The 15,339-nt window shown below is 40.7% G+C and overlaps 1 protein-coding gene across 2 annotated transcripts in view; it reads left to right on the forward strand.

The window, feature by feature from the left end:
* Positions 1-7,089: 7,089 nt before the first annotated feature.
* ASAH2 (N-acylsphingosine amidohydrolase 2) overlaps positions 7,090-15,339 on the forward strand; it is a 62,192-nt gene continuing 53,942 nt past the window's right edge. The window contains exons 1-4 of one of the 2 annotated variants that reach the window (XM_033129739.1): positions 7,090-7,254; positions 9,222-9,353; positions 12,553-12,740; positions 14,576-14,725. In XM_033129739.1, coding sequence (XP_032985630.1) covers positions 9,227-9,353; positions 12,553-12,740; positions 14,576-14,725 — 465 coding nt within the window. In that variant the 5' untranslated portion in view covers positions 7,090-7,254; positions 9,222-9,226. The remainder of the gene's footprint in view (positions 7,255-9,221; positions 9,354-12,552; positions 12,741-14,575; positions 14,726-15,339) is intronic. The other variant, XM_033129738.1, reaches the window with a different exon arrangement.

Here is a 15,339-nt window from a genome sequence, read left to right on the forward strand (position 1 = left end):
CATAAGAAATGAGGTGCATTCACTCTCCCGCATAGGGATGGTCTGATTCCTTTCTCCTTTTGCTTTTTTGGCTAATCTAATGGGGATCCTCTGTGAATGTTTGCCAGTAGATTTGCTCCAGACAGGAAAGAAAACAATTTTTAACAAGCAGTGTTCCTCCTCAGGCTTTGTTCTGCCCAGTACAAGAAAGACAACATGCTTTCATGTCAAGCTCCACTCAGTTCGTCTTTTCCCTCATTGGCTGGAGAGAACATTGAGTCATGCTGGACTTTGATACAAGCAAGTTGCTTTCTGCTTCTCTTTGTCCTTTTCCATGTTCTATCTATGGACAGTGTGGTACTATTTCTACAGTGCATAGTACAGGTGGGAGACGCTGAACATCTGAGATTTATGTAGAAGGAAAGAATTACATCAAAATATATTGTCACCCTGTCCCTGAAATAATAATAAATGAGGCTGCAGCCTGCTTTCCCCCAATCTGCCTTCATAATCTTGTATGGCAAACAGGTCAAATTTGTCACTGCCAAATGCAATAATTTCTTATCTGTGCTTTTGGAAAAAGATAAATCATCAGAGAATAATTTCCAACGTGGTTCTGTAGACCCACATTGTTATCTAACAGTAGAAAAGTAGGGAAGTTTTGCAATTCCAATTTTTTTCTACATGTTAAACCTTCAGATGTTTTGAAAACAGCAAAAGACAATCTTTTTCCCCAAGGCTAAGTTTGTCAAACTCTAATAGGGAGAGCTTTAGAGCTTTAGAACCAAGCATGAGGGAAACACCTAGAAAAGAACTGCTATGAGGTTTAAAATGCACGTAACCTACAACTCCTGAGCATCCACATTCAGCCTAATTAATATGATCACCATTCACAGGCTGTAGAGTTAGCAAAGACCTTTTAAAAAAATATTGTCTCTGTGAATCTTTCAGCAAGGTAGGTTTTTGTTAGTCTCCATTTTTCCAATAAGGAAAATGAAAGTCACTGAAAAAACAAGGAAAAAAAGGCTCACTCTTCAAATTCCAATTCCCAGTCCTTCTCATACCCTCAACGTCTTTCTTTATCCTTTTTGCCCTTTGTGTTGAAGGTAGAACTGGGATAAATTTGGGGAGAGAAACTCTGTAGCCCTCCAGTAGTTTATCTGTCCTGTCGTCTGAAAAAAGCAGAATTGTCAGTATTTCTGGGCACATGGGCTCTGTGAGTCCCAGAAAGAAGGAGAGCCCCAGTGTGCTTCTCTGTCACACACCATCTTCCTCCCATGCCTGCCACCAAGGAGCTGGAACCTCCTTCATAGAATGAACTTGGGCTCCCACCTGCAGTGAAGCACATTGCCCTAGTCACGTTCTCAGTCTCTACATATGACAGGTACAGAAGGGGTTTCATAAGAACCATTCTCTCCAGCTTGGTACCGAAGGGACTCTGTTCTCTCTTCTATTGCATTTAGTTTGAGGTCAAAATTCAACTGACACAAGTGAAAAGATGATTCTATAAATAGGCAACTAATAATGGATTGCTTCGGGGTCAAAGGGATTTTTCAGTCCTTTGTAAAGCCCATGAGGTGGTAAGGTACGACTATCACTACGGCAGAACTGTGTACTTAAAACTGATTTCTTTTTGGACCTGATGAAAATGTGTTGCTCCAGACTGCTTCTCACTTTTAGCATTAAAAATGTTTCCAGAGGCAGTTAGCCATACACAATGTCCAATGATTAGAAAGCATCTCCTCTCTAAAGGGAGAGTCAATGCTCACTTTTGTGAGGTTTAGCTTGGCTGGGTTCTTATTAGCTTGGTGCAAAAGTAATTGTGGTTTTTGCAATTATTTTTAGCAATTTAAACCACAATTACTTTTGCACCAACCTAATAACAGAATTGGAGATAACAGAATCCACGCCAGCTAGCTTAAGGGATAGAGGTAACTTGCCAAATCTTTCTGAAGGCTGAAGACAGAATTGAGTTTGTGCTTCTAGGAACAACTTCCCAACTTAAACTGCGGAACTGAGCTGCTAAGGGCGGGTGCTTTTATAATGGTCACGGAGTGAGGAAGCAGCTACAGCATCTAGAAGCAGCCATCCAGCTGCCGGCAGAGTTTTGCTGCCGTGAGCCATGAGCCAAACCTGTAAAATGGATGTCCCAGGCCCTGCCTCTCTTCCCAAGTGGCTCTGTTCTGAAACAAAGTCTCACACTAGGGCATCTGAAAGGCAGAACCTAAAGTTTATCTGAATCTTTAGGCAAATGGGTCCAGCCTCTGCACACTAGATGGGTTTAGAAACGGTGTTGAGTGAAGCACTCGACAATATCTGCCACAATGCTTTTAACACACCTCTCTCCTGTCCTCCGGCATATTGAAGAACAAAGCCTATTCCACACCCATCCGTCCTTCTATTTGTTCATCATCCATCCATCCAATGTTTACACTTTTGGTATTGTTTTTTATATATATACATATACATATATGTGTATATACATATACATTATATATATATATATATAATCTGTTTGTGAATATGTCTAAAAAACGAATTATAAAAAAACAAACTCTAATCACAATACCATTACCACACTAACATTTTAAACAATAATCCCTTAATATCAGCAAAATCTAGCCAGTGTTCAAATTTTCTCAACTGTCTCATAATTTTGGAAAACAATTTGTTTGAATCAGGTTCCAGACAACGATGATTTGGGGCTGACAAGGTACAGTTGATTGCTATGTCTCTTCAGCCTTTTTTAATCGATAGCTTTTTTCTCCTTTTTCTTCTGCTCCCCTTCCTGGCCACTCTCTCCTCCCCTCGCCCGTGTACCCCCCCCCCCCCCCCCCCCCCCCCCCCCCCCCCCCGCCTTTCTCTCTCCACTCTCTTCCTCCTGTTTCCCCTTTCCCCTCCCCCTCCCCTCCTCCCTCCTCCGCCTGGTCCTGCTCTTCTATCTTTCTCTCCGTCTCTCCCAATTTATTTGTTAAAGAACCTGTGTCATTTGTCTGACAGAGTCTCTCACCGTCTAGATTTTGCTTACTGTGTCTCCACATTGTCCTCAGGGGACAAGCTTAGAGGTTTTTGCATTTCCTATAAACAGGCACTGAGATCTAGAGGCTAACTCAATTTGGGTTTAAATTTTGGTAAGCATATTTGAGAGATGAGGTTGTGTAAATTATTCTGAGGCTTGCAATATCTGGGTGTCTGTCTTTTCGTGACATAAGCAGCTGGCCATTGATGATCATTGCCTAGATCCCACCTTTCCTGGGGAGTTTGCAAAAGATGTAGATTCTATGTCTATTATTCCTTCCTCATTTATTAGCTGGATTATTTTGATAGTGTGAAACTGTCCCTCATCAACAATGTGGCTTTCTCAAGATACCTTGATACAGGAAAAGCAGGTACATTCTTGACTACTTGATCCTCCTCCCCTTTTTTCCTCACCAGTTTTCCTAAAAACAAATGAGTTTCCTAGCACCTTTTAAAGTTAATGAGATTTTCTTCTAAGTATAATTTTGATATCATGGATTTAACCGAATTGGATTTATTTCAATCTGCTGCAGTTATTTCTTTAAGTTGATACTAAAATCGACTCATTTCTGGCTGGTGGGAACCTCTAGGTCTTTTTGATAAAATTCTAGTCATCTCATTGACTTCCTTGATTTGTGGTATGAAAAAATGTTGCAGGTTAATTCGTGTATTTCCTGCCCTGTTCCCAGACCCAGCCATTTCTTCAAGAGTCTCTTGTTCCTTTTAGTAAGAAATAGTAGTTAGAGACCAAACAATCTGGGTGGTATATGAAATACTGTACGTTTTCAAAAATTAATTTTACATTCAATTATACCACGAATAAAGAATGAAAAAGGATGTGACCATAGAGCATATGAAATTCACATCAAGCCTTTGAAGGCCACTACCCTGTAGGCATAAGTAAAATATTAAGGGGTTTTTGTGGTGTTAATGATTATTGGGTATGGTGTGGAGAGAACTATTCTTTTGCTTGCATAGTTTGTGTTTCTCCCAGCTGCCTTTTACCTTGGGCTGAGTAGTTTCTTCCTCTGAAAGGATGTTAAGAGGAGAGGACATAGCTTTGCTTTATCACCTGTTAATGAGGAATGAATGTGGACTTGCGTATCCCTGGAGGCCGCCACGCCAGGGCCCAGGTCAAGGTGATGCAAATAGTAAGGGTTTGGTGAAAGACAAGAGGTTTTGTCTAGGAATCTGGAGACTTGGGCTCACATCCTGGAATAACTATTGCTGGGTCATGCTCACGTTTAATCGCCCTTTCCTGTGTCCCTTCCCTCATCAGTAAAATGGGTAGAATATGTGTGCATCAACGAGCATCTTGAGGTGGGGAGTAAACGACAGTCATCGTTATCCTAGCTAACAGGAATTATCTGAGGTCTATTCAGATAGAAACAAAATATATGTACAAGTTAAAATATGTGCCATGATTATATCTTTACTTTGCTCCAAGGTAGTCTTATTCCTGGGTATAGGAGCCAGCTGTTTTGGTGGGCACCAGAAGTCCCCTTGACTTACCATCTTTCCTCTACTGGCTCTGCCATAGTGCTTGGTATCTCCTTGAGTTGTACCCTCTTAGTATTCAGGTACGGGTCTGCTGATGTCTGCGAGAAATGATACAGTATGCCATTATCATCTACTAAAACCCTGGTTAAAATGACCTTATCTGACTAGATTGTGGGTCACCTAGCAGGTCTCAGAGGAAATGAATATGAATGTCTCCTTCTTATGGAGAGGAAGATGGCTGGAGAGGTCCGGAAGAGACCACAAGGGCAATTTAGAGGCCATTCCACTGTAAGGGACAAGGTGGGAGAAGGAAATCCGATGGCAGGTCACTAGTGGTAGCTGTTGTTTTTACCTGCCTTGATTTATTGTGGAAAACTACCCTTCCTTCTTTAGATGTGGTTTTGTCGGGACGTTTTAAAAATTATATCTTCAGGGAAAGGATAAGTATATGATCTGAGTTTGGCCAGTCAGATGCTGTGTTTCAGGAATTGAAATAGAAGAGCACAAAGACCTAACATCATTGGAAGACATCCATCTCAATGGCAATGCCCCAAAGAGATTGTTCATTAGATCCTGCCACCTAGATCTGCAGAGCTGCCCTGGTCTCTGGTCTTCCAGAGCCTGAGTCTTCAACCTCTTACGCTGGTTTCCAGTGAATTCATTTCTCTCTCTTTTTCCCTCTGCCTTAAGTTAGCTTGATTTGGCATCCGTTGCTCGATACCAAGGATTCTAACATAAACACACACAAAAAACTTGTTTAATACCACCGTTTCACCTGTTCCCTTCTGTAGTAGCAGAGAGGTAGCAAAAATATGTTACTAAGTTCTCTATCTGAAGTCACTTATATCTCTAATTTTTAAGTATATGAATATATTTGGCTCAATTCAGAAAAGAATGAAAATGAATATCATAAAGAAATACCATTTTTTCACCTGTCAGAGTGGCAAGGGTTAAAGAGCCTGAGATATCCTGTTAGTGCAGGTATGTGGAACAAAGTCTGATGCACACTGGCCTGGCCCCTCTAGGGGACTATTTGCAAATACTGATACAGAATTCTAAATGCACTCACCTTTGACCCTGCATTTTTGCTTCTAGGAATTTACACTACAGGTATACCATAAAAGCAAATAGTACAGTGCCATTAACAAGAATGAGACCATTTCATAGTTACATTCTCCACTATACATTAAGTGAAGAAAAGCAGAATTGTGCTTGTTGTGTCAAAAATACATAGGAATATACATGGAATCGTTTTGGAAAGGTTCACTAAAAGTGGGTCACGGTTGCCTCTAGAATGGGAACAGAGTGGCTGGGAATCAGGGTAGCAGGGAGGGAGCGATTCACTCTGTATTGTATTCTTGAATTGAGTGTTGCCTCACAAGTATTTTCATAATAATGCTAAAGAAAGGAAGGAGGGATGGACCTTAGTGTCTGGTCTCTCTAAAACTCTGTAAGGTATTAAGTGGCCTATGTGGTCTTCAAACCACTTGGGTTTACTAGGAAAAAAGGAGAGTTTGGGCCTGTTTCTTACTCTCTTTGACTCTTGTGGGTCATTGTTTAACTTCAAGCTGTCGTATACTATATATAGAGGGTGCCAAAAAAATGCATACACATTGTAAGACAGGAAAACTGTATTAAAGTTGTAATACTCAATATATACTGATAAAAAAAGATGAATACAAGTCATGTTTGACTTCTGCAATGACAAGAGGTGCTCAAAGTGGTTACCATCAGTGTCCAGGCACTTCTGATTATGGTGAACTACTGCTTGAGCAACGTTGATGAAAGTGTCCACTTGTATACATTTTTTGGGCACCTCCGGTATTCTCCAAGAAGAAGTAAAATTTTTATTTTCCCTATTACAAAAGTGTTACATGGCTATAACAGAAAATAACAAGAGTCAAAAAATGAAAACAAAACCCACCCATAATCTTACCATGAGGTAATTACTTCTTGCCATTTTGCTATACTTTCTTTTCTTACAGTCTCCATGATCACACCTATGTAAGTAATGTGTACTTTACACAAATGGGTTCATGATGTTTTTTAAACTTAAAATAATGTTTGGTAATTTTTTTCATGTCGAGTTTTTTTTCTTCCGTATGATTTTAATAGTTGTGCCACATTGCTGCCCTGCTGTAAATTCATTCTTCACATTCTTAGCTAATCTAAACTTTTGCATTCTTTTTACACATGAGAATCTAAAAATTGAAAACACTTTTCTGTTCTGAAATCTGTTTAACTATTGCCCAACGGGACCTGGAGCCCACCCTAATGTCCAGCATACCTTGCCACTTCATCTTGATCACTGGTTGAGAGACCAGTGGAAAATAAAGCAGGTGCTTTTTTTTGGTGTGCGTGTGTGTGTGTGTGTGTGTGTGTTTGTGTGTGTCCCAGTTTGTAGACATTGCATAGAACTTGTCATGCTGGAGGAGCTGTATAAAGGCTGAAATGACCTTTAGTCCAGCAGGCCTTCTGTAACTTCTACCTCAGTGTCAGGCGGTTCCAGGGGAGAGTTTGCATATAATAAGCCTTTTGTTATCAATACACTTTAATCTCATCCTTGTACCAAGCCCACAAAGGTATAATAATGAGAACTCTAACTCTCCTGGACATCAGTGTGAAAATCTTTCCTCCCTAGGTTTCAGGAAGCGCTGAGAAGTCTTAGCTGAGCAACGTGCAAGGGGACACAAAACAAGATTTTGGACCATCATTTGCTTTACTGGATGCAAAAATTCTTTTGAGAGGTTAAATCTGGTAAGAATGCCTGCATTTTCTTGGAGAAGTGGGGAGGGGTCTTGAGTCATCCATTGCCTCAGAAATCTTGATGAAACCCTAAACCTTCACCTATTTTTCATTTTTAATTCCTTTCTTTCTTCTTTCTTTCTTCCTTCTTTCCTTCCTTCCTTCCTTCCTTCCTTCCTTCCTTCCTTCCTTCCTTCTTTCCTTCCTTTCTTTCATTTTTTTTTTTTTTCCTAAGACAAGGAAGATTTATTAAAGTAAGAGAAGGATCGGCTGGGAAGAGTCTAGCTGGAAACTACTGCAAATTACTGCCTAACCCCTTTTTCTTAGCTTTGGAAACCCATTTTGCCAAACTTGCTTTTCACTTTCACAGTCTTGAGAAACAGGGACCTCAGCATAGTAAAGATGTGGCAAATAGCTGCCCTGCTATTGTGTCATTAGAGCCTCATCATTGACTTTGAGGGATTATGCTAAATTAAGTGGGAACCATTAGAAAATGTAGAATCCTTTAAAGTGTAATTATTGGCTCAGCTCTCCAAGGTTCAATTGACTTCTGAAGGCAGACAAGACATTTGCCTTAACTTTCAAATTCAGATTTTAATCATTGATGAGAAATAAATAGTGCTCATGTATTCAAAATGAATTGTAATAGGTTGGCAGTAATTCTGGCAATGAAATAGAGTAGTGAGACACATGAGACACGTGACTCACATGAAATCCGAGTCAGGGGTGGAAACTTTAATGTTAAATCAAGGGCCACTGTTGACTTGTATAAGGGGCTAATAATGGCGATCAGTTCAGCAGAGCAAAACTAGCAAAAAAAGAGTTTGATTTTGTACCATGTCTGTTTGTCACACAGGCTCCAACCACGTGGCCACATTTACATTTTGAGCACTTACTACATTCCATGGAACAAATAAGTTATTACTTGTATTATCTCCTCTTATTTTTATAAAAACTTTATGAGATAGGTACTAAAATTATTATCATCATGTTCCTAGTTACAAATGGGGAAACGGAGGCTAATTGGGGATTTTCCAAAAGTTGCAGTGAATGGCAGAGATGAGATTTAAAGTCTGGAGTCAGGCTTCAGAATCCATTTTTTAATTATCGTATTATACTTTCTCCTTCTACATTGTATGGATTTTTAGCTTCTATAGTCCCAGTGAGTCCCAATGATGAATTCTTCTCCTCAAATATCTTAAGGAATCTATAAGGACTTTTTCTGCTTTGTAGAACACAGGGATTATCTTTATCCTTATCATTATTCCTAATCCTCGTCCTTTGATACACAGTTAGCAAAATATGTGGGATCTTCTGTTTACTGAAGAGGGAAATTTTTCTAATACCTGGCTTGAGACTAGAGATGCCAACCCCCTTTTCCATGCCATCTGCTCATCAGTAGGAATTGAAAGTTAGAACATAGAATTTAAAGGCCAAAGGTCTGGGTTTCACCTCCATGTGGACAAGATAATTTTGCTTTGTCCATGACCACAGATTACAGCCCTCACTCCAGCCAGCCTTCTCACAAGTAGTACGAGCAGTGTGAGTGGATTAGTCATCCCTGTTGACAGAAGTGCACCAACCCAGACCCACGTAGACAGCCAAAACAGCATCATCACTCTAAATGAAAGCAGAAATGATGTAGTCAAGGAATGCAAATAGATTTTAGCTTAGCTGCCAATGCCAAATGATGAGTGATGGCTGCCAGGATGAGCACTGCGCTGAGAAGGATTTGGAAACCCCATTTAAACTTATCAAAGCTGCTGTGATTGATTGGTCTTGTCTGCTACAGGTTTGGGATATGGTACTAGTGGCAAATGTGCTCTGTACTTCCTGGTGTAGTCTATTCATGTGAAAGAGCTAAGACATCATAACCTTGGGCAGCTTGAAGCATATGCATTTTAATTTGTGATTCTGTCTTTTTCTGCCCGTCCCATATTTCTTCCATTTCTCTCTCTCTCTCTGTTTTTTTGTTTTAGGAGAAATGGCCAAACAAACCTTCTCCACATTAGAGACCTTTCTGATTTTCCTCCTTTTGATGATGACTGCGATCACGGTGGCCCTTCTAAGCCTCTTGTTTATCACCACTGGGACCATCGAAAATCACAAAGGCAAGTGTCATGGGCTCTCTTGGATGCTGTTCCTAGGCCCATAGGAAATTTCCTTTTTTCATTTCTTTTTTTTTTTTTAAAGATTTTATTGGGGAAGGGGAACAGGACTTTATTGGGGAACAGTGTGTACTTCCAGTATTTTTTTCCAAGTCCAGTTGTTGTCCTTTCAGTCTTAGTTGTGGAGGGCACAGCTCAGCTCCAGGTCCAGTTGCTATTGCTAGTTGCAGGGGGCGCTGCCCACCGTCCCTTGCGGGACTCGAGGAGTTGAACTGGCAACCTTGTGGTTGAGAGCCCACTGGCCCATGTGGGAATCGAACCGGCAGCCTTCGGAGTTAGGAGCACGAAGCTCCAACCGCCTGAGCCACCGGACTGGGCCCATAGGAAATTTCTTGATTACTGGGGACACTAAGGCAAGAAAGAGCGTCTGCTGATAATGCTGATAACAGGACAGTTCAATATGTACTTAATCTGCCTGGGGTAGCCACCTAACCTTTACATTAATTGCTCTTTCTGCATTGATAGCAATTTTTATGAAGTTTACCTTTGCCCCCAGAGTTGACAGCATCTCACATGCATTTTTTTGTCTCTCACTTTTCCACTGATCTAAGCACAGTTCAGGATTCTTCAAGGCACAGGATTGTGAGCTTCTGCCCCCAGCCTCCTCTCTTCCTCTTTGTCTCTTTTTGGCATCATCTTCTTATGGGGGCAAAAGGAGAATGAAAGACCCAGTGAAAATCAATTAGTCTTTAGAAAGACTTAGAGAAAAGAGTCTTGAATTCAAATTGTTACAAGGGCCAATCAAGTTCTGTAAGTGAGGTGGAGTGGGGAGGTGAACATGGGTGGGGCAGCTGAGGTTTTGTTGAAGAGGGTCTACAGTCCTTCCATACTGCCAGCTGTTTGTGGTTATGATATCATATGGACCCAGACCGCCTGAGTTTTCCAGAGATGCTAGAAATTGGGATGTTTAAACACCTCTTAACTTTTTTTTTTTAATGTTAAAAATGAATTTCATTTTTGAAAACTATCTAGGCCCATGGGGCTTTGATGAAGCCTCTACTTTGGTGTTAGGTTGTATACCTGTTAAATCAGGGGTGTCCAAACTTTTTTCAACGTTTTTCACCAAGGGCCATATGCGGTAAAATACACAAACAGCCGGGCCACTCACTCGAGGTGAAGTACGTATTGCCTCACCTGGTTTATTTAAGTAAACTAAACATATTTTTGGAATTTGCTGCAGGCCAATTAATAATGGATTGCGGACCGCAGTTGGCCCGCGGGCCGCAGTTTTGACATGCCTGTGTTAACTGAATAGAGAAGAGAGTGGAGATTGAGTGCTTTAACCGAAGTAAAGGGAGGGCTGGTCTCAGGCCAAGTGGAGAAGGAGACAGCATTTTCTTTTCCACCTCAGTTTTCTCTTTTGTGGCCTTTTTTCTTTTCCAGTGTATTCTCTGCCATGTCCCTGTGCTTTGAATTTTCTGTAAACACAGAGGACCAGAGATCCTCTGTGCCAGTGGGCAGAGCAGGGTATTGGACTGCTAGAAATAAAAGGATCTATAGGGCATACGTAGTTTTAGCTCTTAAAATGAGAGAATCCAGAGGTTGAGGGAGGTTATCAGTAATTACGTAACGCCCGTTGTTTATTGAAGGGTCACTATGTGTCAAGCACTGCAGTCAGGAGTTGTATAATTCTCTCATTTCATTCTCATAAAATGTCTGTGAAGGTAGGTGCTAGTCTTAGTGCCATTTGACAGATGTGGAAGCTGAGACTGAGATTACAAAGAGCTTACCCTGGGCTACGTGACTAGGTTTTGCTTTGGTTGGCATCATGTTCCTACATTGGTTTTCAGTGAGGTACTAGCAAAGGTGCATGCTTCCTTCCTTGCAATACGTGATGCCTTGTTGAAAATGTGAGCTTGGGGATGAGAAGACATGGATTCTAACTCCATCTGGAATGTAGTTGAAAGATTATCAGGTTCTGACTTGGAGGATCTGGTTTGGGCACCTGGTTATTCATATGCTTTCCATGAAATCCTGGTTAAGTCACTTCTCTGGGCTTTCGTATTCTCATATGTAAAACTGAGGATAGTAGATGAGGTGATCGCTAAGTGTTTTTGAGCTCCAAAATTCCCAGAGTTAGTTAGTTGTTAATCTCTTGCCTGAGTACTTTCTCACCACGAATCCCTGTGACACTGACATTTGCTGCCTTGGCCACCCCTGACTGTTGTCTGCAGTGGAAACAAACAAACAAATAAAATGTATATGTAAGATGTTTAAATGTGTAAATAAAACCAAAGCTATAAGCCAGCCATTGCTCTAAATTTTTAATATGCATTAACATATTTATTGTTCAAAACAACTCTAGGAAATAGGGTACTATTATCATTTTATAGATGAGGAAATTGGGGTGAAGTAGCCTAAGTGATTTTTCAGCTAGTAATTGGTAAATTCAGTTTTCCAACCCAGATTGTTTGTTTCTGGCACCTATCCTCTGAATCAATATCTCCCTGCTATTTGTGTAATATATAAATACATACACACACACCCACACACACATATATGGTGATATCAGAATCACTAACAAAAGAAGAACTGTGTCAACAAATGTATAATGATCTAGGTTGTGTTAAGAATAAAAATCTTTTTAAACACGAATAAAAGTCTTGAGAAGATTGAAGGGGATCAGAGCAGGGTATAGACAGCTGGGACTGGAAATGAAGGGTTGAGCTGGATTTGAGTCTGATGAAAATGAACCAGCTCTGAAGAGGGTAGTGGAGACTGGTTGGTGGAGCAGAAAGGAGTGAGGGCGATGGAGAGAAGGGTAGAAATAAATACCCAGAGGCTGGATTTAGTAGGTTGTGTGCCAGGAACCTGGCACCTGATTTGCTGGGCTGGTGCAGACGTGCAGGGTGAGTGAATGAAGGGAGACCGGTTTGACAAGGAATGGCTTGTGATAAGGAGCTGAACGACATTTGATGGAGGGCTTGATTGTTCTGCTGAAACATCTCCAGCTCAAGAAAATGATCCTCCTGAAGACTGACATAAAACAAGTTCCTGGGATGATTATCATCATATATCTTACATAGAAGAGAATGTACAAAGATCTTTTTCCTTGGGAACCTGAACCTATATGTGTTCTAATTCACGCTGACAAATAAGTAGGCTGAATTGTTGTTTCTCAAATATCTTATTCTCTTTTTAGATTCAGGTTTGCCAGCTACCCAGGGTCCCACAGTCACTGCGGGGACTAGTACCCCAATGACTAGTACCCCAATGACTAGTACCCCAGTATCTAGTACCCCGGCACCTACTCTATTTACGAACTTCACTGGCTACCATATTGGTGTTGGGCGAGCTGACTGCACAGGACAAGTGGCAGATATCAACTTGGTAGGTAAATCATGGGCTCCTCAAAGAGGCTGTGAAACAAAAATTTTTATTATTTTTCATTATGCGTTTATTCCTGATTACTGCATCATCATCTTCTCACTTTTCTATTCACTTCACTGCTGTCTAAACCTATGAATATTGTGTTATGAGGAAGAAAGGAACTTTCAGTCAACCACAACTCTCTTGTAAAGACTGGTGGCTGTTTTTTATGAAGTGACAGGGCTGTTGCCTGCAGTGGAAGCAAACAAACAAGTCAAATGTATATGTAAGACATTTAAATATGTAAATAAAACTAAAGCTGTAAGCCAGCCATTGCTCTAAATTTTTAATATGCATTAACGTATTTATTGTTCAAAACAAGTCTAGGAGATAGGGTTGTGCAGGTTCCACAAATGACGGAAGTGGGCCAGTGTAAGATGATGCATATCTAGTGAGCCCTCAATTTGGGGACAGTAGGACTATGGTACAACTAGAAAGGGCACAGCTCTAGCTGATTGTTGCTTGTGAGAATGTGGACTCAGGGTTGCTGTATATGACAGTTTTTTCAAGAGAAACCAGAAAAATTCTGGATTGAAGATTTGAGGATTTAAATCTCTCAAATGGAAAATGTAGGCAACTCTAATAGTTAAAACAGGAAACCTAACGTGGGCCAACACAATGCAAGCCAAATAAAACCCTTCAATGCGTTATGTATGGCCTCTTGGCTGCTACTTCTTGGCTTTGATGGCAGTCATACCGTTTATATCGACCCTTCCCTGGGAAACCAGAGCATGAGGTTGTCTGATGGGATTGTCTCCCTCCTACCAAATAATCTTTAGATTCTAGGAATTACAATTGACCCTTGAACAACGTGAGGGTTAGGGGTCCTGACTCCCCCACAGTCCAAAATCCACATGTAACTTTTGATTACCCTAAGACTTAACTATTGTCGGCACTTCACATCCACAGATTTATCAAAACAGTATTTTTGATCTGTGGTTGGAAATGTGAAAATACTATTTTCGATCACCATTTTCGATCCACAGTTGATTGAATCTGTGGTTGTAAAACCTGTGGATGCGAAAGGCCGACTGTATCTATTGGGAAAAAAATCCATGTATAAGTGGACTCGCACAGTTCAAACCTGAATTGTTCAAGGGCCAACTATCTTCTCTGCTGTGTGCTTTGAAGAGCAACTCTGGAATGTGAACTTTCAATAAAGACTCACAGGAGCAAGCAGTAGAGGGAGCATTCTGAAGATGTGGGTATACTTTACAGGTGAGAGAAGGGGCTTGGAATAGGTGTATTTGTTCCGATTTGCCTTAGGGAGGGACAACATGGGAAAAGCCAGGGTGAAGTACTCGCAGTAAAGATTACTTATTCATAAATAAACCATTTTCTTCAGAAAATAAAGGGTGGGGGGCGAACATCAACAATCAAAATGAGGGAGCCTTCAATCTTCAGGATGTTTCTGGGCAAAGTGGATGGCAGGGGGACTATTTTCTTGTGTAGTACCTTAGCGGGAGAAAAGGTTTTGTTTCAAAGAACTGAGAAGAACCGAAAGGTCTCTAGTGCAGTGATGAAGTTCTAAGCCATATCAGCTCTTTCCTCACCCATAGATCAGCGTCTGCCAAGCTGATCACTACTCTGCCTTTACATGTTTCTACCAAGAAGAGTAAAACCTCTTTTATGATACTGGTTTTACTCTTGAAAACACGTATCTCATTCAAGGCTATCGTGTCACCTGCATTGTTTGTCTTTGTCTTTTCTAAGTAGTCTCTTCTTCGATGGTTGAGCCTGCTTTCTGGCAGCAGTGGAGTGAGACAGAGTGGTTCTGATTCTCTCTTCCTCTTTAGATGGGCTACAGCAAAAGTGGCCAGAACGCACGGGGCCTTCTTACCAGGTTGTTCAGTCGCGCTTTTGTCCTGGCAGAACCTGATGGATCAAATCGAATGGTGTTTGTCAGCATCGACATAGGCATGGTATCCCAACGAATGAGGCTGGAGGTAAGAAATTCACGTGAGAAAGAAATGGCATGATTGAAAAGAAGATTCTGTGGGTAATTGTGACTGTAACTAAGCCCTCCTGGTTTCTCATACAGTAAGTTTCTACTACCCTCAACATTATAAGCTCTTGCCAATACAACAGACAATCAATCATATGAGGTGAACAGCCTCATTTTTCCATTCTAACTCATCTTAGTCAAAATTTTCTTTCAATTCTGCTGGTGGCTTATCATCATTACTAATGCTAATTCTCTTGTAGCTTATTATGTTCCAGGTGACTTTCAAATGCATTCTCTCATTTAGTCTTCTTCTTTGTTAGAATTCTGAGAGTGCCAATTAATCAGTAACCCTTCCCTGAAGTTTTTAGACAATTGAGAATAGATGCAAGGAACCAGATGAGAATTAAAATACAACACTGAAATGAGGTTAAGCCATAAACTGTTGAAGATGGGCAATCGCCCATGGGGGTTTCATTATATGACACTGATTATTTTTTGTATGTGTTTGAAATTTTCCATAATAAGAATGTAAAAGAATATGTCAGCTCTCTTAATCTTTAAACTGTATTGTAGAATATGGCAGACTCTTCTTTGATTTTCTCTAAATTTAGATCT

The sequence above is a fragment of the Rhinolophus ferrumequinum genome, chromosome 16 (assembly GCF_004115265.2).
Source record: "Rhinolophus ferrumequinum isolate MPI-CBG mRhiFer1 chromosome 16, mRhiFer1_v1.p, whole genome shotgun sequence".
In the NCBI taxonomy this organism is placed as follows: Eukaryota; Metazoa; Chordata; class Mammalia; order Chiroptera; family Rhinolophidae; genus Rhinolophus; species Rhinolophus ferrumequinum.